General features: G+C 42.4%; 1 protein-coding gene across 13 annotated transcripts in view; it reads right to left on the reverse strand.

The window, feature by feature from the left end:
* The window catches only part of FKBP5 (FKBP prolyl isomerase 5), a 50,843-nt gene that overhangs the window by 1,609 nt on the left and 22,402 nt on the right, over positions 1-26,832 (reverse strand). For 7 of the 13 annotated variants that reach the window (XM_048827094.2, XM_048827096.2, XM_048827093.2 and 4 more), the window contains 9 exons: positions 23,924-24,049; positions 22,366-22,510; positions 20,412-20,554; positions 18,858-18,972; positions 9,515-9,671; positions 8,217-8,307; positions 6,770-6,853; positions 4,521-4,706; positions 1,279-1,518 (listed from right to left, as the gene is read on the reverse strand). In XM_048827094.2, coding sequence (XP_048683051.1) covers positions 1,279-1,518; positions 4,521-4,706; positions 6,770-6,853; positions 8,217-8,307; positions 9,515-9,671; positions 18,858-18,972; positions 20,412-20,554; positions 22,366-22,510; positions 23,924-24,025 — 1,263 coding nt within the window. In that variant the 5' untranslated portion in view covers positions 24,026-24,049. Of the gene's footprint in view, positions 1-1,278; positions 1,519-4,520; positions 4,707-6,769; positions 6,854-8,216; positions 8,308-9,514; positions 9,672-18,857; positions 18,973-20,411; positions 20,555-22,365; positions 22,511-23,923; positions 24,050-26,832 lie in introns of those variants that run through there. The other 6 variants (XM_075121969.1, XM_048827101.2, XM_048827100.2 and 3 more) reach the window with 4 other exon arrangements.

Genomic DNA, 26,832 nt, shown 5'->3' on the forward strand with positions numbered 1-26,832 from the left:
CAAGTAAACCACGCACGGTTAGTTGAGACACAAGCAGTAGTCAAGACAAAGGGAATCCAAGGGTCCTCACATGCTTTAGTGAGGACAGACAATCCCTGCAAACACATGGTAAAGGAAATCTCTTCCTAATCGCAGATTGCCAACGGCGTAGCAGAGGTAGTAATACAGTGTGCACAGACTGGGAACGTGTACCTTCTTGGCTAAGAGAGTTAGTACATCATATGCAGATTACACTCCACTCCTCTTGGCTAAGCGAGATTAGGTACATTATAGAGGGTACTGGATTCACCTCTTAGCACCTTCTCAACTAATTCACAGGAACAGGATGTTGTATCGTTCACCCCTCCTCTATGGACATTCGGTCCCATCACTGAGGACTGTTACCGAAGTGGGTGTTTGGGGACATGGGGGAGTAGAAGAGGGAAACAAGGTAAAACCCCTCAGGATAGACTGTGTGGATTTATGGATGGCGCTATAGCGAATGCTCAGATACCTTGGGCCAACACTATAGAAGCAGAAGAACATTATTCCTGGGAGAGCAACTCAACTGGCTAAGTTCACTTCCTCTGTGTGTCACAGTTAATAGCCCTGAGTATTAATTGATCCTTATGTAGCAATTTCTGGCAGAGTTAATTATTTGGCAGGGTTCTTTCTTTCTTTATCAGGCACTAGTTCTGAAGGTAAGGCTGTAAAGGATTTATACAAATTGGTTTCATAGCTCATGTATTCCCTCCTGCTAGAGTACTGTGTGCATCAGGTACTTGTTTGTTTAGGCGACTTCACAGCCTGTTGTGGCAAGAAAGAGACATTTATATTATAGATAGAGGGAATGGAGTCTTATGTTGCAAGACACATGCTTGATATCCAGTGGATTTTCACTACCAACTCCTATCAGACATTTCAGGCCTAGCATTAGAACTGAATGACATCTTCAATCCAGCAGAGGTCAGCAGTGACCAGGAGCATGCCACCAAACAGCTGCTAGATGGAAATCATAAAATTAAGTCTTGGTCCCAATCCCATTCCCAGTTGGGAAAGGTTCACATTGCAAATACCCTTAACAACAACTGATACCTGTGATATCAGCCTCAGCTGTAGAGAAACCAAGAATGGACCATCAAGAAATACAAAGACTCTCTTTCCATAGACTTATCTTCTGTTAGAAGAATACAATCTGCAGTTCTGTTAATCTGGTCCCTTTCTCCATCAAAGTTCACTTAACTTGAGTCAGCTATCAAGTCATAACGGATCCGCTCCAAGTGTCAACACAGTACAAACCTTTGCATCTCTCTCTGCAAACTTCTTGAACATGTTGGCATATATCCTCCGGTCACGCTCATTGTGCTCCTTCATCTTCTTCTGGCAGACCGTGATCTGGGACTTGGCAGCTTTGTTCTGCGGGTTTACTTCCAGTACTTTTTGAAAGTCACATTTCGCCAATTCAAATTCATTCATTAGTAGTCTGGCTTCACCTCTCCTATACAACCCCTTCTCGTTGACTTGATCCAGTCCTAATGCCTGCGAACACATATTTCCACATTAATGCTGGATGCCATCTTAAACTTTGCTAGTTACCCTGGGGTTTTCCTTTACTGTACTCCAGTTAACGCAGGCAAGGACTGCGCTGGAGGGAATGATTTTAGCAAATATGCACCAGGCACAATTTATAAAAGATGTACATGGCCACAGGTGTCATCGGGTATTTTTGTGCAGAAAAGTCTGCCACCAAAAGGCACAAAGAAGAATTCCATTACCTAGCTATCTGTTAGGTTGCACAACAAAGGAAAGCCTGGTCGCACGCTACTCTTTGGTAAGATGGAGTGCTCGATTCTGATCTCACACCAGTGTAACTTCACTGACTTTGCTGAAGTTACTCCAACTAAGATCAGATTAAAGGGATAAATACTTCCACAACTCAAAACCTAACCCCCTAAAATGAGACATTGCTGTAAGACACCTCAATAATGTTGAGCGCTCCTTGCCCTGGAGTCCTATGCAATGCTGGTTCCTAAACGCTCTGCTTACGTGAATTCGTCTCTCTTTCAGAGGCACTGCAAGTTTTAAAGCCTCATGAAGCATGATGAAATTGGAATGGCAGGAAAGGCTTGAAATCTCTACAGTGCTCCTAAATTGCCCTACACAAAATGGCACCGGCCTCCAGTATTGGTTGAAAATCCACATACTTATACTGCAGTTGATTAATATTATAACTGGACCTCCCTCTCCCCCCAGAAAGTAATCTAGTCAGTGGGAGACAAACCCACAAATGCAAGAATTCATGGTTAAGTACCAAACCCAAGCCTAGAGGAGCACATTAAAGCGACACTCTCAGCACCCACTAAAGTTTAATCCTTAGCAGCATCTTTGTTTTTTCACAAGTTTGTTTCACAAGTTTGTTTCACTGTGTTAAGCACCTTCCGGAGGCAGCTGTATTACTTTCTCTCCTTCTTTAAAAATGATCTTCAGTTGATTTACACTTAGTTGTGTATCTCTAATAGAATTCCCTATGACAAGATTTTTATCTTGCATATTATTATATATTACACACACACGCCTATCCAAGGCAGAATTTGGCCCATTGGTAATTGTGAGTAACTGCATTATTAGTACATGGAAAGAATGTAAGACTCATTTAAAAAAGGCTTTGTTGAACAAATGTACCGTGACTCATGATTACACGCAGAAGCTGATATTTAAAGGTTTAAACTTTATTTTTTTCCAGTTCAAATGACTAACTTATACTACAAATCAAGTCTGCAAGAGTCCTAACCACAGAAGTCTAAGACAAAACTTAGACAAAGTTCAAGTTAAGTTAAGTTTAAGTTAAAAACTTAGCACAAGACAAAAACTTTCAACACTCTAGCTTCTAGTTTACACAAACTCCTTTATTGCTGCCTGCATGCCCAATATGCTTACATGTCTGCTGACAATGTTGACATTCCAAAAGGCTGCTGGTATGCTGAAGAATGTCACTGATGCACAGGCCAGCACCTAGGGGCTAGATTCAAATTAGCTGTGCCTGGGTAGAACCCCACTGAAGTCACTGTGGTCTATCCACATGGATCCAGCTGCAGGATCTGGCCCTAAAAGTCATACCCTCTGGCTCCAAATTTCAGACAAAAACACTCTTTTTTAAAAGAGCAAAGGGCTAAATTTTGAACACCTGAAGATTGGGTGGACCACACATCCCCATCTGAAATGCTTTTCACCATCCAACCAATCTGTACCAGGTAGTTACTTTGGATGACTCATCTCCTGAACGAATTCTGTAAAGCATTTTATTTTAAACAAAAGTTTGCATGAAAGACACTGTTCAAAATAAAATTATACCAGCATTACAAAGGAGCTTAGTAAAAATGAAATCGTGTCTCTTTAAAATCTTTGGGACCAAAACTCCCCTGGACAAGTGCACATAAATTCCCTCATGAGGGTTCACAAGATGTGCAGCACAGATCAAGAGAAATAATCAAACATCTGAAATTGACCTGGTTCAGATGCTTGTATGTTCCTGAAATTTAACAGATTGGTTTCAAGTTACTTTAACTTCTCCATCCATAAAGCAAAACATCACACAAGAAATACTGAGATTCTACAAAAACAAGTCTATACTGTCCAAGTGCCATGATGAAAAAGTACGTTAGAACAGGACACATTATAACAGGTACAGCAGGAGTAACACAACACTCTGCTAGCATTTTTCATCTTTTAAAAAAACTTCAGTTTAATGATCTCTAACAACATTGCTAGACAGAGCCAGGCTCAGTAAGAAAGATTTGTTCGGCTCTACTTCGCACCCTTCCAGAGATATAGGCACTTTGATATGAATAGGTTGATTTGTATGCATGTTGTACGAAGGGATGGATTACTGTAACTATTTTCAACTTTCGCTGTTAAATGACTAGCAGCAGAATACTGTTTCAAGAGCAGAATACATACAAGAGTAATCTTATTTAATCCCAGCACTGGGATTTTGAAGTACACTCGTTAATCTATAAGGTTATTAATACGGCAAGTCCACAGAATGTTTCAATTGCTTGTTTTCCTGATTACAAAGATAGTCTGGTCATCCTAAACATACGAAGGCTGGCACATTATAAATAAGACAGATACAAAATGCAGTTATTTGGACTGAGGTTGTTTGGGAATTAAACACTAATCAACTTCTGAATATTTGAGAAGCCAAAATTGCTCTTAATTCACATTTTAATTGAGAAGATTCTTGTTTGATGCCAGCCCTAATTTTGTTCTATGTTGCTTTTAATTTTGTTTGAGTTGTAATGTGTCCAAGACCACTCTGTGCGTAACTTTATAAAAATGTGCTACTGATCTACCCCTCCAAAAAAGTAACATTCAGAAAACCTTAAGTTTCAGTTATCAGCCCATCAGAGAGGAGACTAAACTTACACTGAAGTTTGGAAGTTGCCTCTGGAATGTAGAGAAATTCAATATAAGGGAAGAGGAGAAAGACAGGAGAGGTAATGGACAGAAAAACAGCCTATTCTAGCCAGGTGTACCTTTACCTTATCGCAGCACTCAACAGCTTTGATGTACTCCCGCAGCTTCAGGTAGCACATGGCCAAGTTGAGGAAGGCTGCCAGCAAGAAGGATTCAGCTTCTTTAGATTCCCTTTCTGATAAGCCATACTCCATCTCTAACCAGGACACAATCTTCCCATATTGAATCACTGCCTGCAAGTACTTGCCTTCCTGGGATGAAGGGAAGACAAGGCTAAAGGATTGTTATTTGGCAAACTGAAGCGGATGTGCTTCTGGAACAGTTTTAAGACAGTTTAACAATCTGAACCACCTTGAGTCTTTTAAAATTAAAAACAAGGGGGTTGATTTTCAGAGGTGCCGTGCACCCACAACTCCAGTGAAAGTTAACGGAAGCTGCAATGCTCAGCACCTCTGCAAAATCAGGTCCTGTTTTCTACTCCCCACTCCCATGAGTGCTAGGAGGAATGCCCACACATCCCACCATCCTAGGCTTTCACCTGCCTGAGGAAATGAACTCAGCATTAGCCTGGTCCAAGTGGGAGACAGTGCTTCTCTCCTGTCCTTCCCTTTCAACGGCCATCTCTCTCTTTTCAGGGTTCCAAGGAGACACTCCCCTTGAAGCTAGGAGGGCAGGATGCTTGCAAGCCATCACCACCTGATAGGATGCCCACTGTGGGAGTAGAGAAAGATTATGCCCTTTCCCCTGCCGGACAGGCAAAACTAGAGTACAAAAGGCAGTTTCCAGGGACCCAAAAGATGGGTGTCCCATAGTTCCCATGAGATATAGACTGAACAGAGAACTGCTTATTCAGAAACATGCTGTAATACAGGGGGAGAAGGACCAATGGTGTTCATCCAGTTTCAGAAATTAAACAGCTTCACAGCTGAAAGCGGAAGGCTGAAAGGCAAGGATATGATATGAAAGGCAAAGATATGATAAGAGATCTTCATTAACTCAAATACAAATCCATCAAAACAGCCAACTACATTTAAACAACATGACTTGTAACAAATAATCTTAACTGTACAGATAAAAGATGCTAATATCGCCCGACAGAGCAAAGTCTGGAGACTAAAACATCTTCTCCAAACCCGCTGTAACCTTGATGCAAGCGATCTGTTTTTCAAGGTCAGCTATATTTTGATGCGTCCCTGAATTCAAGTAATTTCTTTCCACTTACAAAATGGACAGTGCGTATCTTCCTTTCAATAAAGCTCTCTATTATTAGGAACTATTAGAATGGTCATGCCAGATAAAGCCAATATCCTGCATGGCACAGTGGCCAGTACCAGATGCTTCAGAGTAAGGGATGAGAAACCACACAGCAGACAGTTTAGAATAACTAACCTATACAGGAATTTTCTTGGCAATTCCTCTCAGTGTTGAGCTTATATCCTGAAGCAGGAGGGTTTATAGCCCCATAAATTGTATTTGGCATAATTTAAATGTGGATATTCTCACGAGTCATATAACTGTCTAATCCTTTTTTTGAATCTTGCTAAACTCTTGACCGTAATATCTTATGGCAATGAGTTCCATGTATTAAATTTGCACTGTGTAAATAAGCATTAGCGGTATGAAGTTTGGAAGTCATAAGGCTATACCATACAAGTGCCCAAAAAGGCAGACAGTAGTGTTAAACGAAGAAACCTTTTCTTAGCGATACCTCCTTATTTAGTAGGAGCCACTTATCAGGCAAGAACAGTCCAATACCAAACTGTTGTCCTACATTGCAGCTCCTTCCTCAGGCTTCTGTGCTACGCCAAGATGGGAAGCTCAAGTTTTCAATAGACCATATTGGTCATTTGAAGAGGAGGGTAGGCAGGAGAGGGGCAATATTTGCCTTGCCTAGGGCTAAAACTGTTTGGGAGGGACAAACTGTGACATTTTATGCCTGTTCAATGATGTTTTAGAGCTTGTCTACACAGGGAAGTTAACACACAGCAAGCTCACGTGTGAATTTACAGCATGCCAGCTACTTCACATTAACTCCCCATGTGAACACTCTGCACACTAAAAGCGCCCTCGGGCAATTAAGCTAAAGCACACAAAGGCACCTTCAGTGTGCTATGAGTGTGCGCCCAGATGGGGTTTAGTGCACAGTAGCTCGTGCACTGTAAAGTCAAACTCCAGTTTGCTGCACATTAACTTCCCGTGTTGACAAGCCCTTCAATTGTTTCTCTGAAGGGTCCACCAGCAATTTAAGAAAATGTTAGACTGGAATCCCAGTTTCATTTCTTGGCGACCCAGTTTCTACTAAGTCTTTACAAACCTTGAAATACACTGTCCCTTTCTCTTTGACAATGGCAGCCTGCTCAAGTTTCTCTTTGGTGTCCATCTCCCAGGATTCTTTGGCCTGTGTGCAAACATTTATAACAACTGTTAGAAGATGAGACAGGAAACAATATCAGCTGGAGTTCCTGACTTCTAGGGCGGCTCCTTATCCCAACTTGTTTGTCGTGTTGTTGTAGCCGTGTTGGTCCCAAGATACTAGATAGACGAGGTGGGTGAGGTAATATCTTTTATTGGACCAACTTCTGATGATGAAATAGACAATCTTTCGATCTACGTAGGGGACCTGAAGATCTCTGTGTAGCTTGAAAACTTGTCTTTTACCAACAGAATAAAACAAAAGGCATCACCTCACCCACCTCGTCTCTCCTTATCCCAACAACAGAAACTGACTTCTAGAAACCCAGATTTCAAGACATGCTGACTCCAAGCCACACTGCTATTACCAATTCTTTGCCATGCCAATGCTCACTCATTATCTGAAGGAGTTTGTTCTCTGGTGTCAGGAGGAAGCCACTTTGCCCACTGGAGGCAGCTAGGAGGAGTGGATCACAAAAGCAAGTATGGGTCTATAGTCATAAATAAATCCTTTATCTGTCCACCAGATACATTCAGCTTTAGGAATTAAAAAGGCAATAAAGTCAAAATGAGTGGTCAGTCCTGTAACCTGAGACTCAAGTCCTTCACATCAAGTGGACAGAGCTGTCTAAGATTTCTCCTTAACTGGCTGGGTTCGTCAGTGCTGTGTGTTAAAGAAAGCCATTCTGTGTCTAGGATCAGGTAAGAGGACACTTGTTTAACAAGACTGGTCCATTCGAACCCCATGTGCTCCAAAACCCCATTCAAAACAACATACCAGCCAGCATCGGAGGGGTGGGTAAAGTGTCTCCACAGGGAGAAGGGAAATTCTGTCCTCTCCCTTGTTAAGAGATGGGGGAGGGAAGCCAGACACAAATGCCTACCTCCCACAAACATGCCCCAGGACAGAGCCTGGCAGCATCTGCTCCACCCCATGTACATATTGTTCTTCATTAGCACTGTACAAACACGGGCACATTTTCCGGCCTCCCAAAGAGGGCGCAGCCTGTTCAGCAGCCCAGCCCTGCCCTCCTTTCAGAGCAGTTTGGCAGGACATGAACTTTTTTGTCTGCAGCCCAGTTAAAAAAAAAAATAAAAAGAAGTACAAAGAGAACAGGCCTAGGAACAAATAAAGGAACAAGTCTTGAAACGCATCCAAAAAAATAAAACAAACCAACATAGGAGAACAAATTAAGAACACCGAGATCTTTGTTGCTGTAACTGCTTTACCAGGGCTGCGTTACAGCCACACCAAAGACACAGTGTTAAACGCTTTCAAGGCAGAACAGCTTCCAGTAGTCTTTGAAAGTGTGTGTGTGTTTGTGTTTTGAGAGAAATTCTATTCTCACCTTTTCAAAGCTTTTAAGTGTAACTTCATACACAAGCTCAGCATTTGCCTCGATGCCAAATTTAGGCTTCCCTGCCTCGCCAAACCCATATCTGAAACACAGCATAAAAATAAAGCGTCAGAGGAAAGGGTGTGTGATCAGGCACTTCATTCAATATTCTTATTATTCATGCACACATGGAGGTACGAGTGGGGAGCTACACACCAAACCCTAGAGACAAGCCAGACATTGAATAGGAAACTGTGCCAAGTTTCTTGTCAGTGGCAATGTTGTTTTTAGAAACAGGACTGCATTCAATACTATTCCCCTGGCATTCAGATGGGATGCATCACCCATACTGGGGGGGAGGGATAGCTCAGTGGTTTGAGGATTGGCCTGCTAAACCCAGGGTTGTGAGTTCAATCCCTGAGGGAGCCATTTAGGGATCTGGGGCAAAAATTGGGGATTGGTCCTGCTTTGAGCAGCAGGTTGGACTAGATGACCTCCTGAGGTCCCCTTCCAACCCTGATATTCTAGGATTCTACTCTACTCAGCTCTGCTGTTTCTTGAATTAATTGTATATTTCCATTTTCTTTTAGTATCACCCTTCAAGGGCGGTGCTCTTTTTCCTGTGCCTCTGAAAGGCAGGCTACTTAAAGTTAAACACCTAAATCCATATGTAGGCACCTGACCCTGCAAACCAGAGATTGTCATTTTGGCCTAAATTTATGTCAGTAACTGGATGCCATTCCAACCCTCTCCCAGCGTTTAAACATGTCAGGATAGGATGATTTTATTCCATAAGAGCAAAATGAAGGTATGCTAGATCATAGGATGCTTTGGGTGCATGTGGATATTCCTATCGTCAACCACAAGGCATGTGATTTTGGTCTATGTAATATGCGGAAGCTATAAGGCTGCACAAAAACAAGCTGTGGATTGCACTAATGGTGATGGGTGCATTTCCTTTAATAGTTCAGATACAAATATCTGAACAAGAGCACTCACTCACAACTCAACTCTCCTTAATCCTACGTTTGTGACAGCTTGTATGAATACTATGAACAAAGCCAAATTAGATATGATTATCTATTCAACAGACAGTTTCACACAGGTACAACAATGCTCTTGTCAAACTTTCCAGAAACTGAAATTATCAGTTTACAGGTTTGGTGGCTCCTAGGAGATCGTAGGGGTGGGCATTTGTAAAGAAGATCCTATGAAAGAAACATATCCTTTTCAGTAACAGTCTGCTACTGAGATTGTCTGCAAGATGCTGAGACAGATACTGCTCACCCAGACCAAAAAGAGTTTCTTACCGTGGTCCAAGGTACAAGATACAGTATTCTTCTCTCTGCATTTTCTCTAGAGCTTTGTCAATTCCAATTGGAATGTCATGGTCTTCCCCTTCTCCAACAACGAACGTCACATCTCTGCAGTCAAATATTCTGCCACTACAAAATCCTTCCAGGTGGACTGCAGGGAAACAAAACAGAGTAAGAGATGCAAGGAAGGCACACAAAATTGCCAGAAAAGTTTCACTGGGCCGACAGAGTTGCACAATTAAAGACTTTATTTTTCTATCACTGTCCCCTGCCCTTAAGGGCTTAAAGTACAAGATTAACATTTTTTAATCTTCAGGGAATAACCCAGCTCTATTTTGAGACAGAGACAAATACAGTCTCAGGTGACAACAGTATGCAGCTTCTGGCTACAGGTAAGAAGAATCCTGTCTATAGCATCCATGTTTGTTTATACATAAAGTGAAACCTCTTGTAAGCAACCACCAAATTGTCTTTAAAAAGTTTGCTGCCTACTCCCCAGGTAGTGTCTCAAACAGTTACCACAATGCTGCTAAAAATCTTGGTGATTACTTAAAGTGGCCACTTAAGACAAGGGAGTACCTATTAGTGGTCAGTGATTTTGTGTAAATTTCACTACAATCTGGGGAAAGAAGTGTTTTCGTTTTTTTGCAATATAAAGTTGAAAATCATTTCTTGTGAAAATATCTTTAACATTTTGGGGGGGAAGCTGTCCCTAACCCATAGCTGAACAAAATGTGACAGGCTGAATCTGCAGACTATGGAAAAAGCATGAACTCCCTGCTTGTTTAAGATTCACGTGCTCTGTGCTCTCAAAGTGGTACCAACACCCACAACATCTCCTGTAAGTTCAAATAAAAGTTACTAAGAATTGTAAAGCCTGGAGACTCAAGAACCACATTGGTTTAGACTAAAAGAAAAGGAGGACTTGTGGCACCTTAGAGACTAACCAATTTATTTGAGCATAAGCTTTCGTGAGCTGTAGCTCACGAAAGCTTATGCTCAAATAAATTGGTTAGTCTCTAAGGTGCCACAAGTCCTCCTTTTCTTTTTGGGGATATAGACTAACACAGCTGCTACTCTGAAACTTGTCATTAGTTTAGACTGGGTTTCAACTTGCAGATTCTCAACAACGAGAAGTGTATTCATACTATTGTGCCTAGTCACTACAGCGAGGGGTGCTTTAGAACTGTTCAGGGATATATTCCTATTCCTAGTCTTCATGTAGTACACACCCTGCACTGAGATATGCAACATGGCCGTTCGCTTTCCTTGGGTTTTGGAAAGTTCAGCTCCTCCCTGCTTATGTAAAATCTAGCCAGCTACTGACCATGTGGCCCACATTTCTGGTGGTGAGGAGGTTCAACATTCCCCTCTCCCCTGCCCAGAAGAACTGCAAAGCAAGGCAATGGGAAAGTAACTGAAGGTGTGTTTTCCTTTAATACCTCTCCTCTAGAGAATTTCAATAGGCAGCCTGCTCATGGTCTGATCCCACCATCCTTAGTCAGATACGAGTTCTACTGAAGTCAACAGGACCCTGGTCTGAGTAAGGAAACTGACTTACAGCCTGTAGACCCAGGTATAATTCCTGTTCAGTGCTAACTGGTGCTCAGCTATTCACTTTTGAAAAATTATTGATTTAGGCAGTTTTAACAGGTTTATAAAGCCTTGACCGGTAAACATCAGACAAAACAATCATCATTACAACTCTGAGCTTCTGTGTGGAGAAACATACATGAATGTAACGATCAGGTCTCTCTATCCAATAGGCGTAGGGTGTCCCATATGGTACATAGGGTGTAAGCATCTTCACATGACCCACTACATGTGGTTTCTAATCATTTTATTAAGTCCACTGAAATCTCTGATCACACACATTTAACAAATCAGGCGTGTCTAACAAATGTTCAAGTTCAAAGAAGTTGGACAGGTGTACCGCTATTTGGGGTAGGGGGGGTAGGGATATGTAATGTGTGCATTAATTTTTCCATAATCACCCACCATTTTTTTAGCCTTTCCTTTACAGCTAGACTAATTTCCTTTTTCCAGTGAGAGGCTATCAGTAGCCTAGCAGCTCCCAGCAGATGAAAGAGTAATTCTTCATTTCCTTTCGTGGGACCATTTTTGGCTAGGAAGCCCTGGGAGGTTTGGTAATAAATAACCAAATTACAAACCATCCCAATGCTCTAATGACTAGACCCGGCTGCCATATAGTCATAGAATCTCTTCTTTCACCACAATTTCCCTCCACGCTTATCCCCATTCAGTCACACATATTTTTAAGCTGAGTGGTGTGAGAGGCCACTGAAACAGAAGCTGAAAAAAATGTTATTTTATCATGCTACAGACTGAGGTTGATTGTCCCCTTTCTGAGATCAAATCCCATTCCTCTGGGATAATTTATCTATCCAGATGCTTTTCCCAGCGTGGCCTTTTTTTTTTTTTTGCACTTAGGATAAGCTGTCTGCAAAGATGGATATAATTAGTTATTTTTGTTTAATTGACCAGTCACCATCACGTCTATTAAAAGTTAACTTTCTAGGAACGTTGTTTTATATAGAAAACTGAGAAACATAATGCCTAACTGGAATATACTGGTACCATGGGAGAGTGAGCCAATTAAAGTTAGTTTTGATCTTTAAACAGGTTAGAAAAGTTTCTTTACCCAACATCTGACCAACCGTGTCTATTCCATGGGCCTACCCAATCTTTAAAACTCTCTGGTTCTATTCACATATTTCTCGTGATCCTAAATCAGCACCACACTCTGCAGGCATTTTCCACAGGTGCTGCTGCACCAGCCCAGATGTTTCCCATAAGGGCTAACAGATTTATACATTTTATTAAAGCTAATGTTAAAAAATTATATAGTACACAGGTTAAGAAAAGAGTGTCCGTAGATCTGAGTATAGTGCTTAGATTATCCACAAATACAAAAAGAAAAGGAGGACTTGTGGCACCTTAGAGACTAACCAATTTATTTGAGCATGAGCTTTCGTAAATTGGTTAGTCTCTAAGGTGCCACAAGTACTCCTTTTCTTTTTGCGAATACAGACTAACACGGCTGTTCCTCTGAAACCTGTCACAAATACAAAGTTTGTTTTTAAAGTCATAAGATACATATAGTGCATAATCAGAAATGACCCAAATTTAGGTGAATAAATTTAAGAATACAGTTTAGATATTAGCATCCAAGTATTCAGGTACATCCCTCAGGAAATGTTATACAGAGAGTTGGTTGTGGAATGCAAATACAGCAATGAGTGAAGATGGTCCCTCAGTAATTGAGAATTTAGGGTAGGTTGTCCATTTAGAAAATACAATCCACGAGGAAAGTTACTACAAGTGGTAATGAATAGAGAGAAAATATCAAACTAAAATGCTCTCCAGGACAACCTGAAGGAGAATCCATTTCAGTGTCAGAGGTTGATAAAATAGACAAATAGGAGTAACATAATGACACACAGGAAGAACTACTGAGCTCTCTTGTAGAGAGCTGGCAAACCTCTGTCATGCAGAGGTTATCTTGCTTTGTGCCCTCTGCCTGGCAGGAACCACCCCAGTTCAGCACACAGCAGTTAAACAGCCTTCTGATGAGACAGATCCGTCTTTGAGCACTGGGTGAACCTGCCATTCTTCTTGGTGCTATCGCTGCATCTGCACGGTTGTGTGGTTTTGGGAAATTCCAGCCCACAACATGGATGACTAATCCAGTTTCCATTTAATCACAGTTAGAGGCGTTTGGAACTTTTACAAAATGCGATCACTAGAGAGAGATATATGCATCTTTATCAGGTTAACAAAGCCACATCTTAGCACTGATGCTGCACCTGGAATACTGCAGAGAAGGACAGGGATTGTGATGACGCTCTGGAGTTGCCTAACAGCCTCGGGACATGTCTTGCATCGGTCATCTATAGCTAAGAACTAGAAGAGCAGGCCAGTGCGTGGCTGGCCAGTCACTGAACTAGAAAGCACAGCGTGACAAGTTTCGTGCAATTGGTAACAGAGGTCCTATGACGATCAGGGTCAAGAGACTCCAAGGGGAGAACGTAAGGTTGAACCTTCCCCAAAACCAACAGCTGAACCAACTGACTGCAAGCTGTATTTTATGAACACTTGCCGTGTTCTGAACTGGGGGGTCACTATGAGATACGTATACAGACTGTGGTTATGAACGTAGGTATTTGTGTGTATACAAAATCCTGCACATACTCTGTGTTGCAACATTTCGTTACCCCTCGCAGCAGGGCTGGGAGCAGTTAAGCGGGGAGGGGCACCTCCCAAACCAGGCGTTTACACTACCCAGTTCCAAGAAATGGCTGATTGTGCAGCCTAGGAAAGGACAATGGTGGACCATTAGGAGTTAACCGGAAGACACTGAGACATCCTCAGCTATCAAGTCAAGAGGGAATTTCCTCTGCTCTGAATAAACATGAAAACACCATGGACAGAGAGAAAAAAAGCCTTTTAAAAAGCAGGCTTGTGTCTGAGGTTTGTCATTCAGGTCAAGGGGTACGCTGGGAAACAGCTCCCAAGCAACAGGAAACTTGCATTTGAAAAGGGATTTTATTTAATATGGAAGTGTAAAGCCTAAGGTTGTGTCTTTCAGTTTATTTTCTTCCCTGACAATTTCATTTTTCAATCTGGGGTTTTTTTATTAACTAAACTTTTTGTTTATTTTTACCCAATCAGGTCTCTGGTGTGCAAACTGTGTGGAGCACACATCCTAAAAGAAGCTGGTGTCAGGGTGGCTGGTTTCATGCCTGGGGGCAGGGGACGGGGGGGTGACAAAGCAGAGAGAAAAAGTCCAAGTGTCTCGTACTTAAGAACCCTGGAAGGACAGATTTGGGGGGACTCGGGACTGGATGGGCTGCAGGTATCACCCTGCAAAGAGTAACTAGGCTGGTAGAAGCTAGGGTGAGACCTTTTGCTTGTGGGAAGGCTACCAATGTGAGGGCCTTGAACCAACGCTGCACAGCATAAAGGCACCCAAAGTTACCAGACAGGCAGTGACAGAACTCCTCGTTGGTCGGAGCAATCCACTAAACATCACAGTTCCCTACACCACAAGACAGAGCTACAGGAAATCACAGATTTTTGGCTTATCCCACTGCTGAACGAGGGCCCCTATATGAATGATATGAAAGGGCACCCATTGGAGAGAGGAGAGCTGGTCAGGACGTTTTTGATGAAATGTTTCTGTGGGAAAATACCAATTCCTTGAAACTGAAACTCTTTGCGCAAACGTATCAATTCTAACAAAACTTTAGTTAGGAAGGTTTCTCGGGTCCAAAAACGAGAGCGCAAGAGACAGATGGGAACACCGCCCCTCAGAATAGCCAACTGCCCAGTGGTTAGAGCACTCTCCTTGTATGTGGGAAACCCAGGTTCAAGCCCTAGCTCCAAATCTGCTCCCTCCCCCCACGCCTTTTTTTTGCAAAAGGGTTCGAAAGGTCTGTGGGGGAACATAAACAGATTTAGAAACCTCCATTTTTCGTGAAAAGGAATCCTTGTTATCCCAGCCAGCCCTTGCCGAAAGCTCGGTGACTCCTGACCTACACTCTTCCATTACCGCCAAGTCACCTTGGTTTTCTGCTTTAACAAAGAACAGTGCACCTCACACACTCCCACAGCAATTCTCAGCGTACATTTTGAAAACAAGTAAGCTGATAACCTTACAGTACCACGTAAAGCCTCCCTCCTCCTTTGCTTTGGCGCAGATATCTGGCCTGCTATTGCCTGTAAACACCAAGCACAATAATGGGGCTATCCAGGTTATTATAATCATTGAAACCAGCAGGAATCACTGTCGGGAATAAGCCAAGAGACTGAGCTGGAGAGGGAGCTCCTTGCTACTCCAATTCCATGCTGCCTTAAGGGGGAAAAGAAGGCTCATTGAAACAAGCGCTCCCAGTTTCCCAAATCCTTGCCTTCACCAGAATAATTCTGTGAGTTTGATGTAAGAGTCCTGGTTCTAGCAGTATGGCATTCACAGTTAATCTGTTGCCAGCCTCTGCCAGCATGCGAAGACAGTGATCTAAGGTGCAAGCTTTAAGAATAGAACATACAGGATGGCATGAAGCTTCCAGCTGGCCTTTCACAGACTTGCTACGAATTCAAGCACAGTAATTTTATTCTGTTTTAATTATATGGAAATATAACGGCAACAGGAAAGTCTCCTGTTCTGTTTTTCCAAGTGCATTTAAGAGGTATCTAAAGCAGCTCGTTTGGATACAGTTACACTTGGAGTACACAGCAAGAAACCCCAGCCCGGCTGCAGAACATCACTTCAGCTGCAGCGCTGACTTATTGTTCTCTCAGTGCCTAGAGCGATTTTGTTTTGAAGAGCACAGAACGCTGTGTTCTGAATGTGGCTGGCACATGAACCCAATGTGCTGACTGCAATTTGTACTCCTATTAAAACAGAAAAAAGGCTGTAACAAAAGCTAGAATGCAAAAATTCTACTCTAGGCTGTGTCTTAGGAAGTGGGACTCTGAATTATGCCCTATAACTCAAGCTAATTACATTGCCTTTGAAAATCCAACCCAGAGATGTCAGTTCTGGTAAAAGCACGTTTTCCTCCAGTCTAATTATAGCAGTGATGGCAGGTACCTTTGTACTAGTTTCTGAGTTAACACTGGGTTTTTACTAGAACACAATGGAAATATTTTAAGAGTGAAAATGTGGCTGCTGTCTGGTTGAAAATAGATTATTATGACAGATCATTGCTATTCCTCTGGTTTTGTGCCATCCTAATCCCACTACCTGTGTCTGATCCTACCACCTTGTGCCAGATATGGAGTCTAGAATGGGACACTCAGAGAAAGAGAGAGAGAGGGAGAGGGAGAGACAGACAGACAGCATGGTAGCAACCAAAATACTGTTAAGAGGCTGCCAGGTCTGAAATGTGCCCCGTCCTTAAAGCACATTTAAGGAAACCCAGGCCCTGGGCAGCTCGTTAGATCAGAATGAAACTGAAGGCCACATTGGTAACTTGCTCCGAACCAAACTGCTAGCACAGCGCAACTTTTGGGAATAGGATTAGTAAACAGTTCTTGACCTCTGCCTTGCACAGGCTGCATGTGTTATGCAAAACTGCCTCAGAGGGCATTAATCTCCACTATCCTGACTATGCCTGTGTCCAAATTAATGCAATAAGCTAAGAAGAAAGTGTACTTTTTAAATAGTTAAAAAAAAATTAAAGGAGGATTTATAATCATGTGCCATGAGAAGGGCCCACTACTAACCACCACTCTGAGGGAGTCTTTAAAGAACTGCTATATCAGGATGTTTTAAATCAAGATTGTATATTTTTCTAAAGGATCTGCTCTAGCGATTATTTTGGGACGTTCTATGGTCTGTGTTATGCAGGACGTCAGACTAGATCATCACTATGGTCCCTTCTGGCCCTAGAATCTATGCTTAAGGAAGAGCCAAATTGCTGATTAAATTGATATGTTTTCCTCTTTCTGACAAATCAAACCACTTCCTAGCGATTAAAAACAAATTATTTGTGCTCTAAATAAGAACAGTGCTTTGTTCTATTTGTTACTTTGTGGCGTAATAAACATAATTGTGTGTCTCGTTACAAACTTCCTGAGCACACAAAAGCATAATGGGTTTTGATGTTTAAATGAAACCAAAACATAAGCAATAAAAAGGAATGCAGCAGTCAGGACTATTAAACTGGTATCTACTTTGATTTATTTTTTTTAACTTGGCCTCTAGGTACAATAAAGCAAGCTTGAAACTTTACACAAAACTTCTCTCAGTACACATAACCATGACCCAAAACATTCCATAGGCAGAGTGAAATTAGAGTCCAAAGGAGTTCTCTCTAAAATCAGTCCCGCTAAAGGACTAGACATTTAAATTAATAGGCTTAACAAGTTGAATGTGACAATTCAGATCAATTTCTCCCCTCCCAAAAAGATTCATAAACTCATACCGTACAGAAGCTCTGACATAGGGAGAAGGGGGACCAGCTAATCCTAAATGTACAATTTAGCCATTCAAAATGGCCAAGGCTTCCATTTCTCTCTAATTCTATGGTTCAATTGTTCTCTTTAAACTTGGCTTCCTTCATCCTTCCACTCCACATCAAATAGCTGCTTTAGAAGAGAAGCTATAATTACTCCATCATATTGATGGAAAGAGTGCTATAAGAAATCTGAATGGGATTTCAGATCACTGCTTCTGGGCCAGATTAGGACTTCAATTAAACCCATAGAACAGTACTGACTTCAGTAGGCCCTTCTCATTAATCTATGCCTACTCGGTAGTAGCCATCCAAAGGTAGCAGTAGTATTCTGGCCACAGGGAGAGGGAAAGAAAAGCCTTAATTGTATTATAGATGCAACCCAAACATTGTAAAGGACTATGAAAATAGGAAGCTACCTAGTTTAGGCCAAGACATGCATGCCTGTAACATTTAATAAATATTGGACTCAAGTAAAAGCTACAGTAGTAGCTAAATAGAGGCGGTGATTTTAATCACATATACACAAGAAAATCCAGAGTTTGGATATACAAAGCAGCCCACACATGGTCCCCTACTGCATTACAGCGGCTTTCAGACCGCAACACGAGAATGGAAAATCTTCAAAAAAAAAAAATTAATGAATAAAGGAAGACAACCAAGGAGACAGAACTCATACCGTACATGCCGAATTTTCTTCAAAGTTTCCACATCAAACTAAGGAGAACTGGTTGCACAATTTAGTGTTGGTTTGTTTATCAAAGCCAGAGGGGGCCGTCGACAAAATGAGGACCAGGGTGACTCAGAGAGAAAAAAGCCTGAGTTATACCTCAGTGGTCATTTCATCAGCACCTAGCTGCTTTCCATTAAACCCTTATGAGTCAGTGGCTCTGGATTGGCTAAGGAAGGAAGAATTGTGTTAACATATTAAATGCTGACACTCTCAGGCTGAGAGTTAACTGCCTCTCTCTTCGACTTCCTCCTCCCCCCCTCCCATGTCACCCTGTCTTCACACAAAACCACACAAACCATGGCCAGTGTCCTCTACATAGACATCTTGTGTGCTATTGGACAAATGGCACACTCCAGTCTTTGAGCTAGAACACTCGCTTTAGGAACCCCCTTCTGGCACAGCTGCAGGGTCTGATCTGGTCACACAGAGACGGTACAAAATATAGACTGGCAAACAGATGATGGATGACTCTCCCAGCACTCCTCAGAAACAACCCTGTCAACCTGCTTCATCGTCAGAGATGGCTACAGTGCTGCAAATCCCCTGAAATGCTATTACACAGGCTTCATTTGCACTTGGCTGTTAAGGTGAGTTTAGTTACTCGGGAAGCCAAGCCGGTACTCACTTTCTACGGTAGCTCCTTCATTTGGGTTGGAGTATCCTTCCCCTTTCCGTTTGATTCTCCGGATGATTCCTCCATCCTCAAATAAATCCTCCCCTTTGAAATTAAGAAGTTCGATCTAAATAAATAAATAAAAGATAACAGTTGATCGTAGATGTGGAAAACCAATTCAGCTGACAACTGGAAGAAGCCCATAAAAGCCAGCTCTAAGGTAGGGAACAGGTCCGATTTATTAAAAACTGGAATGTGCATAATATCTGAAAAGTAGCACAGAGAAAGAATAAAACTAGAGCATACTAATCCTGTAAGGATGTAATTCAAACAGTGATGTGCGATTCTGTGAAAACTGCCCTAGGTAACAGACCATAAGAATGGCCACATTGGGTCAGACCAATGGTCCATCTATCCCAATATTCTGTCTTCTGACAGTGGCCGATTCCAGATGTTCATTCGAGGGAATGAACAGAACATGGCAATTATTGAGTTATCCATCCCGCCATCCACTCCCAGCTGCTGGCAGTTAGAGGTTTAGGGACACCCAGAGCATGGGATTGCATCCCTGAGCATCTTGGCTAATAGTCATTGATGGACCTATTCTCCATGACTTATCTAATTATTTTTTTGAATCCAGTTATATTACTGGCCTTCACAACATCCCCTGGCAAAGAGTTCCACAGGCTAACTATGCGTTGTGTGAAGAAATACTTCCTGATGTTTGTTTTAAACCTGCTGCCTATTAATTTAATTGGGTAACCACTGGCTCTTGCATGCTGTAAAGGGGTAAACAACACTTCCCTATTCACTTTCTTGACACCATTCATGATTTTATGGGCCTCTATCACATCTCCCCCTCTTAGTCATCCCTTTTCTAAGCAAAACAGTTCCAGTCATGGAAGCTGTTCCATACCCCTAATCATTTCTGTTGCCCTTCTCGGTCTCTGCTGGCCAGACATAGCACCACTAAGAAAGAGGCCATTAAGCCTGCTGACAATGAAAACAGGCACACTGAGGCCAGTGGCTCTCCAAGGCAATTAATTGCAGCCAGAGCTGGGACAATCTGAGCCTTAATTAACTAAAGATGCTTTACTTCTGTTGGGTTTTGCACACTTTTATTTGAGAGGTTTTGCCAAGTGAACACGTACAAAATGTGCTCAGTTTGGCTGACCAACAGCTGCTCCATGCCAACTCTTATTTTGATTTAGCTCACTGGTATTAATGGATTTTTATGATGTGAAAACATTTTTGAGCTGCCCTCCCCCTATTTTATAGATGTACAAACACCCCCCCCCCCAGAAAATTAACAGAGTCTGGGTCCTATTTGTGTAGGTGTTTTCCATATGCTTCCAAGTTAAGGCTTCTTTTCTGGGCTTCGTAGCTTCAGATCCTGTTTGGGCTCTGCTTCTCTAGTTTAGACGTATATTTCTGAGAAAGCATGCGCATGAGTTGCTGAAGGTGGGGGGAAAACAATTCAAGAAGCCAACTGCTGTGTTGAATTGGTTTATAACAGCATGTCCCAAGGGAGGGAGTTTCCATACCAACACTCTTACACATACTTGCCTCGAAAAAGAGGGTTGCATTGGAAGGGATTTTCGGGACGCTGCCAGCCGAGCCATACGCATATTCTGGTTTACACAGCAAGTGGCAGATCTCCCCTTTCTTCATGGTGGCAACCCCAATGTCCCATGCCTTGATTACCTGGCCTAAGAGAAGGACATGATTCAATACGGGGGAATGATTTATAACATGAAATTGCCAAAAACAAGTTCTAGACACAGTCCGTTTTCTTTTTTCAAACGCTCTGCTATATCTGTGCATTTACGGTCTTTACTTGTGGTCATGAAACCAATACAATAAGAGTCACAACAGCTACACAACTCAACTACTACAAGGAATCCATCAGATCCAGCGGTCATCATAATCTAGGGACACACTGAAGCGTACGTCAGAAAAGTCGGTCATGGAAACTTGTTGCAGCCCCCTCCACATTAGTGGAGAACATCACCCCAACACGGAGAGCCTGCATAACACTCTGTGTTATTTAGGTGCTAGAGTGGGGCTGTGGAGGGGATATGGCCAGAGTGGCTACAAAGGGTGTGTTGACGCCCCCTGGGAGTGGAGGGCAGCTCCACACGAGTTTCCCACAAGCTTGCATGAAAGGCCCTACAACAGAGTTCTAGGAGGGAAGGACTATTGCACTAAGCTGTTCTTCTGGCTTAATACCCCAAATTCTATAGAGAGAGTTACATAAACTTCACAGTCCAGGAGTCTGTTCCATGTTCTCCTGTCCACTTTCTACAGAAGGATTTTGAAGCTGTAAGCCATTACAGGAGCAAAAGTTTCCATTCTGTAAGCTTAAGGGCCATAAAGGGGAATGCAATCTTAGTAAATAGAGGCCGTTAGTAAATGGTGGTCCTTAATTTAAAATAATAATAATAATAATTAAAAACCATGTACTCCAAAACAATTCCTTTTTGTTCTCAACCTGCCACATAGCAAACAGAAGGTAGAATTTCATTTGTCTAAGCGTAACTCCCTTTGTTGCTCAGGAAGGCCAAAACCAAATTGCCTTGAAGGTCTGCTGACATCTCATAAGAGCTTTGAAAAGGAAGCATTCTAATTAGAAATAATGCCTTTATATTTTTAATTCAATATAGCTATACTCTCCCCTCTCCCCATGTTTATGTTACTAGTGACATCTGCCTGACAACAGGAACTCTAAAACTTCATGATAGAGTTCTTCAGTCATTATTCAAGCTGGGGGGTATAAAGGTTACCACTGGCTGCAAAAGATACAAATAGGCAGGTATGCAGTTCAAATCCTGTCACACTCAACATGAAGCACACTTTAAAAATCCATTTTGCCTAGGGAGGTGGTGGAATCTCCTTCCTTAGAAGTTTTTAAGGTCAGGCTTGACAAAGCCCTGGCTGGGATGATTTAATTGGGGATGGGTCCTGCTTTTGAGCAGGGGGTTGGACTAGATGACCTCCTGAGGTCCCTTCCAACCCTGATATTCTATGATTCTATGATTTTGCAAAAGGCTATAACTATGTGGACAGCAGGAATGGGTAAAGCAGCACACAAAATGAGAGGGGAAGGAAATATATATTTCCATTGTGATCGGATTTTGAGCACCCACAGACAGATTCTCAGAGGTGCTGAGCACAAGCATCAACCATTGACTTAATGTAAACTGCTAGATATTAGACACCTACAGTCAGATTTCCAGAGGCACCCAAAAGCAGGAAACATTTGGAAATTTGGGCCTATAAAATATGATCTCAACACCCCAGGGGCCCTTAACAGACACACACAGTGACAATCACGCACAGCCACATCTACTCAGCAACAGAACCAGTATTACAACCTAAAATTTCCTTATTCCCAGTCTTGTGTTCATTCCGCTTAATCATGAGCTCTCTCTAACAATAGAATTATGTATCAACAAACTGACATTATCCAGAGAAAATGCACTTTGGATCCCTGAGATTGCATTTCCATTTCACTCCTTACCTTTCCCCAGACTGAAAATAAATGGCTCATTCCTGTCACGGCTGGAATCAAATTTTTTTCCATTGGCCAGCTTTCCTTTATAGTGAACATAAACCTTGTCTCCAATCATAGGGGATTTATCCTCATTACCAGGCCTCTTCACAACCTAGGAGAGAGAAGGACAACTAGGATGAAGATGGGAAGAGTCCATTTCAACAAACAGGCGGCTTCAGTTGACGGAGTCCCACAGCTTTTCTACTCTAGGCAAATGTCTAGGTTCTAGACACAACCATGCAGCTAAGCTCCTCTTTCCAACAACTCCAAACTCCCAGAACACAAAGCATATTTTGAATAATAAGGCACAGCTGGCGCACCCCAGCCTCATTGGTTCCAGCAGCGCAACAAAACACCCACCTCACAGTTCCTTGCACAGTCCCAATCCCAGAGAACAAGCCCAATGAATGTTGCGTACTAGCCAGCAGGCCTATAGTTGGTAGCACAACAACACGGTCTTGTTTTTCAGTTTAAGTAGTACCTCTGATCCAGTGTTTAAGTAAAATTGCTGAGCTTTCACAGGTATATTCAAGGGAAGATTTTTTTTTATGCCACGTTTGAACCCAGAGCACGTTTTCAGAGCACGTTTTTATTTCCATGGCGATCTAGGGATGCTGATTCGGCCTCCCAATGGCCATGGCTATTCAAGCTATCTTCTGCAAGAACCAGATCTCTAGATCAACCCTGTCTTCCAACTCATGATGGCAGAAATCTAAAGAGGTAATGACTGAAATAACCTTTTTATTAAATTTGTCCCCCCAAAATAAAAATCAATAAATAGCATTAGTTGTTTCCCATCACATATATAGGGATTTGTACAGGCCACAATAGGGAGAGCTATAGAGGCTTTACAATTATACAGGGATGTGTTTAAGTACCATATTTAGGAATCTAGTCAGTAAAATAATATTTACTTGCTGCCAGTGGAATGCCACATCCATAGGGGTAAAATCATTCCATTCGTTTTTGGTCAAAATTCTTTTATGCTACTGTTTGGAGAAGGCAGTTCTTCAGCTAAAAGGAGCGGGGAATGTGCGCAGAGGAGATATCACTGGGGAAATCGTTATATTCAACAGATAGGATGAAGCCCTCGAAAATATACTGCAGAACAATCCTGGATTTGCCTCCAGTAGGAAAAGGGGCTGAGCAGCAGACTAGATGACCCAAGTAATAGAAATTAGATCTAGGGAAAAGCCTATGAGTAATACATACATATACTGCATGGATGTACTGCTAAAGATCTGATTAGACATACACTAGCAGTGAAATTCACAGTGAAGGCTGATATCTGTACTGCAGTTGTGATCTCCATGCCATTTAAGTCTTCCTATTTTTGTAAAGGGAATTGGACAACTAAATCCCCTACACAACTTTGAAAAATCTCAGCTTTATTGTGCTGGAAGCTGTAAGACAACCCATGCCACTAACATTCAGACAGTTAACAGATGTGTACGTGCTCTAGAGTCACTGAATTAGGAGTGTAGCAGCTATTGAAATGTGCCATTAGCTTTGGCAATGACCTCACCTTCAGAACCCCTCGATCTTGATTGGGTGTGATGTCCTCTCCTTGTTCAGCAAGAGCTGCTGTCTGGACTTCTTCATTCTTTGTGGCCTCGTCAGTTGTCATTGTCTACTTTCATAAGCACAGATGCTGTCAAAACACATACAATACACCACGCTCAACTGCAATTTGTATTTTCACAGGTCTACGCTCCTCTAAGGCACCCAGTGCAAGAGCACTGACCCATCTGACCTTTGCAGGAAAGAAAATCTATTAGCATAAAACTGGTCTACATATGCAAAGTGGAACATCCCTTTCTATGGAGGACAGAAGCCACGAATTGTTAAAAAGAAAATTCGTAAAACACAGAATCTGCCTTGTATACGCAAACAGGACTAGACCAATCTGATCTCCCATTGCACTGTTAGTGACTGGGAACAACTTTTTAACAGTCAATGAAAGCCAGATTTCTCCATGCAAGGTTTCCTCTGAATAGCCAGTATGACTTCACCACCACTGCCATCTCTATAGGAGGATTCCAGGAGTGTCACTCGGCAGCCTAAAATGTCTGTTGAATCAGCGTGAAGTGATGAAACAGCTACAAGCATGGTGGAGAGCTCTTTTTGATAGAATATCACCAGGTTCAATCATCAGTAGGACTGGTAGTCTGTTCCTGTCCAATTTAAGTTTGCAGCCATTTTTGGTTTTTAATAAATACAAGTTACACCTGTGTGACAGCATGGGTTTTCAGCTACTAAAAGTCTTGTTAATTCTTTGAGGATCTTTTTAGCAATAGAGATCAGCGATAACCTCACACAATCACTCAATACATGGAGTCACAGAGAGGTGTAAAGTTAGCCTGGTTTCACATCCTTATGTTCTGTCATTGTCAATCAATCACTGCCATGTTTTGAGGCAACACTGTGACATCACAAATCAGCGTATCAATCCATGGAACACCCTCAGATGAGTTTTGCCATTGGCCCTGGAAGGTTGAACACCAGGGAACCAGAGCAAGAGCTAGATAATCAACTCCTATGATGGGACAAAAAGTCAAAGAGTCTCAGGCAGATGAACTCCAGACAATTCTGGGTTTGAAAGATTCGCACCGACGTGCTGAAGTGGAACCCAAGCAGAGCAGAAAGCCAGGACAGAGACCTGAGCACCAGAATTGTATGCCCCAAGTGTCCCATTCTGGTTAGCTAACAGACAGCTGTGTTCTGCATCCCTAGATTGCAAGAGTAGCACATTATAGTAGAAGCTTAGCAGAGTGGTGACAAAGGCATGGATGACAGTCTCGGCCTCCTGACCAACTGTAATAGACAGGCACAAGCACTGCCCCCGTCAGAGATACACTAGCCATTCCTTCCAGGATCTTAGAGAGGAACACATTTTAGACAAACATACAGCCTGGACCAGCCCAGCGTCCTTGTTACCACGAAGCTTCCAAACACAAGGTGATCAGCATGCGTGTTAAGTTTACTGATCAAGATGCCAAGTAACATAGAAAACGCCTTCATTCCCTAAAAGGTAGACATTTCTGTTTACAAGGGCATGGAAAACCATAGATGTGCAAACTCCCTCTCATCCATCAACCAAATAAGCCCAATCACCGAGGAGCTGTTTCAGGGCCCACAAGCGGAGAAAGTTATTTAGAACACTAACCTTTTTGTGCATTGTACTGCAAATTACTTTACGCCCACAGTATATGTCAACCATTTCCCATAGAGGATTATTTTCTGTGTCTTTGGAAAATCAAAACCAAAAGCTATTTTTAAAAGCAGCACCACCACCCCAGATTCCTTGTTGTTTCTTCTTGCCCATCCTCCTGGTCCATCTCATTTTTTGAAAAAAAAATTGAGATCTATATCCAAAATACGCTCAGCACTGTACAGACATGCAGGGAAGTATAGTTCTTGTGCCAGTGAGCTGACATCCTAAAATCTCTGCATGACTGTTGCCTTTTAAGACCCACCGCTCCCCCTTTTTGTCCTGTCAATGTCTCTTCTTTTTCCCTGTGTTGCTGACACTCGCAGTAAAACAAGTCACAAGACACTTGGTATTTTTCTTTAAGCCCCAGTTCCTGGAATCCTCTGCTTACATACAAATCTCAGCTTTTTTTTTAGAATAGGGTTTAACCCACATGGCTGCAGAGAAAAGCTTGACAACGTGACTGAAGTGTGCCCTTGGGTACATCTGCACTGCACCTGGGAGGTGTGATTCCTAACATGTCGACAGAGTCACATTAGCTTAGCTTGAGTTAGTGTCCTAAAATAGCAGTGTTGATGCTACAGAATGAGCAGTGGTTTGGGCTAGCCACCCATGCTTGGATGTAGGAGGTTGGGCAGGCTTGGACTCAGATGGCTAGCCGCTGCCCAGGACACGACAGCCACACTGGTACTTTCAGCGACCTAGGTCAAGCTAAGCTACTGCAAGTCTGAGTACCTGGGCTGAGAATCACACCCCCAGCTGCGCAGAGACATACCCAAAAAGGTTCAAAAGCCAAAAGTCAAATAAAAAGAACCCCATGTTTTTTGTTTTGGTTTCAAAACCCATGATTTGTTAAGCAAATCGCACAATTTCAGGGGTCCTGACTCATGATTTTTGAACACTGAGGGCTGGCAATATTGCTTTCCTTCCCCTCGATCTGGTATCTCTTCTCACCACACATTATTCTTTTTGCCCTATGCCTCTTCCCACTTCCACCTCCTTCATTTTGCTCTTCCATGTTCCTCTGCTTTCCACTGCTCACAGACTACAGGCCTCAGAGAAAGATTAAAATAAGTTTGTCTTTTAAACACACAGTTCAGAGGGGGATTGCAGAGAAGAGACACACAGGGCCCAATGCGCCTGGTAAGCTGGATTTCCTGTTGGAGCCCATTGCTGCAAACAATTCTCGTTGAAAAAGATACAGGACATGGACATTACCTGAA

Source organism: Caretta caretta, chromosome 21 (assembly GCF_965140235.1).
Source record: "Caretta caretta isolate rCarCar2 chromosome 21, rCarCar1.hap1, whole genome shotgun sequence".
Classification (NCBI taxonomy): Eukaryota; Metazoa; Chordata; order Testudines; family Cheloniidae; genus Caretta; species Caretta caretta.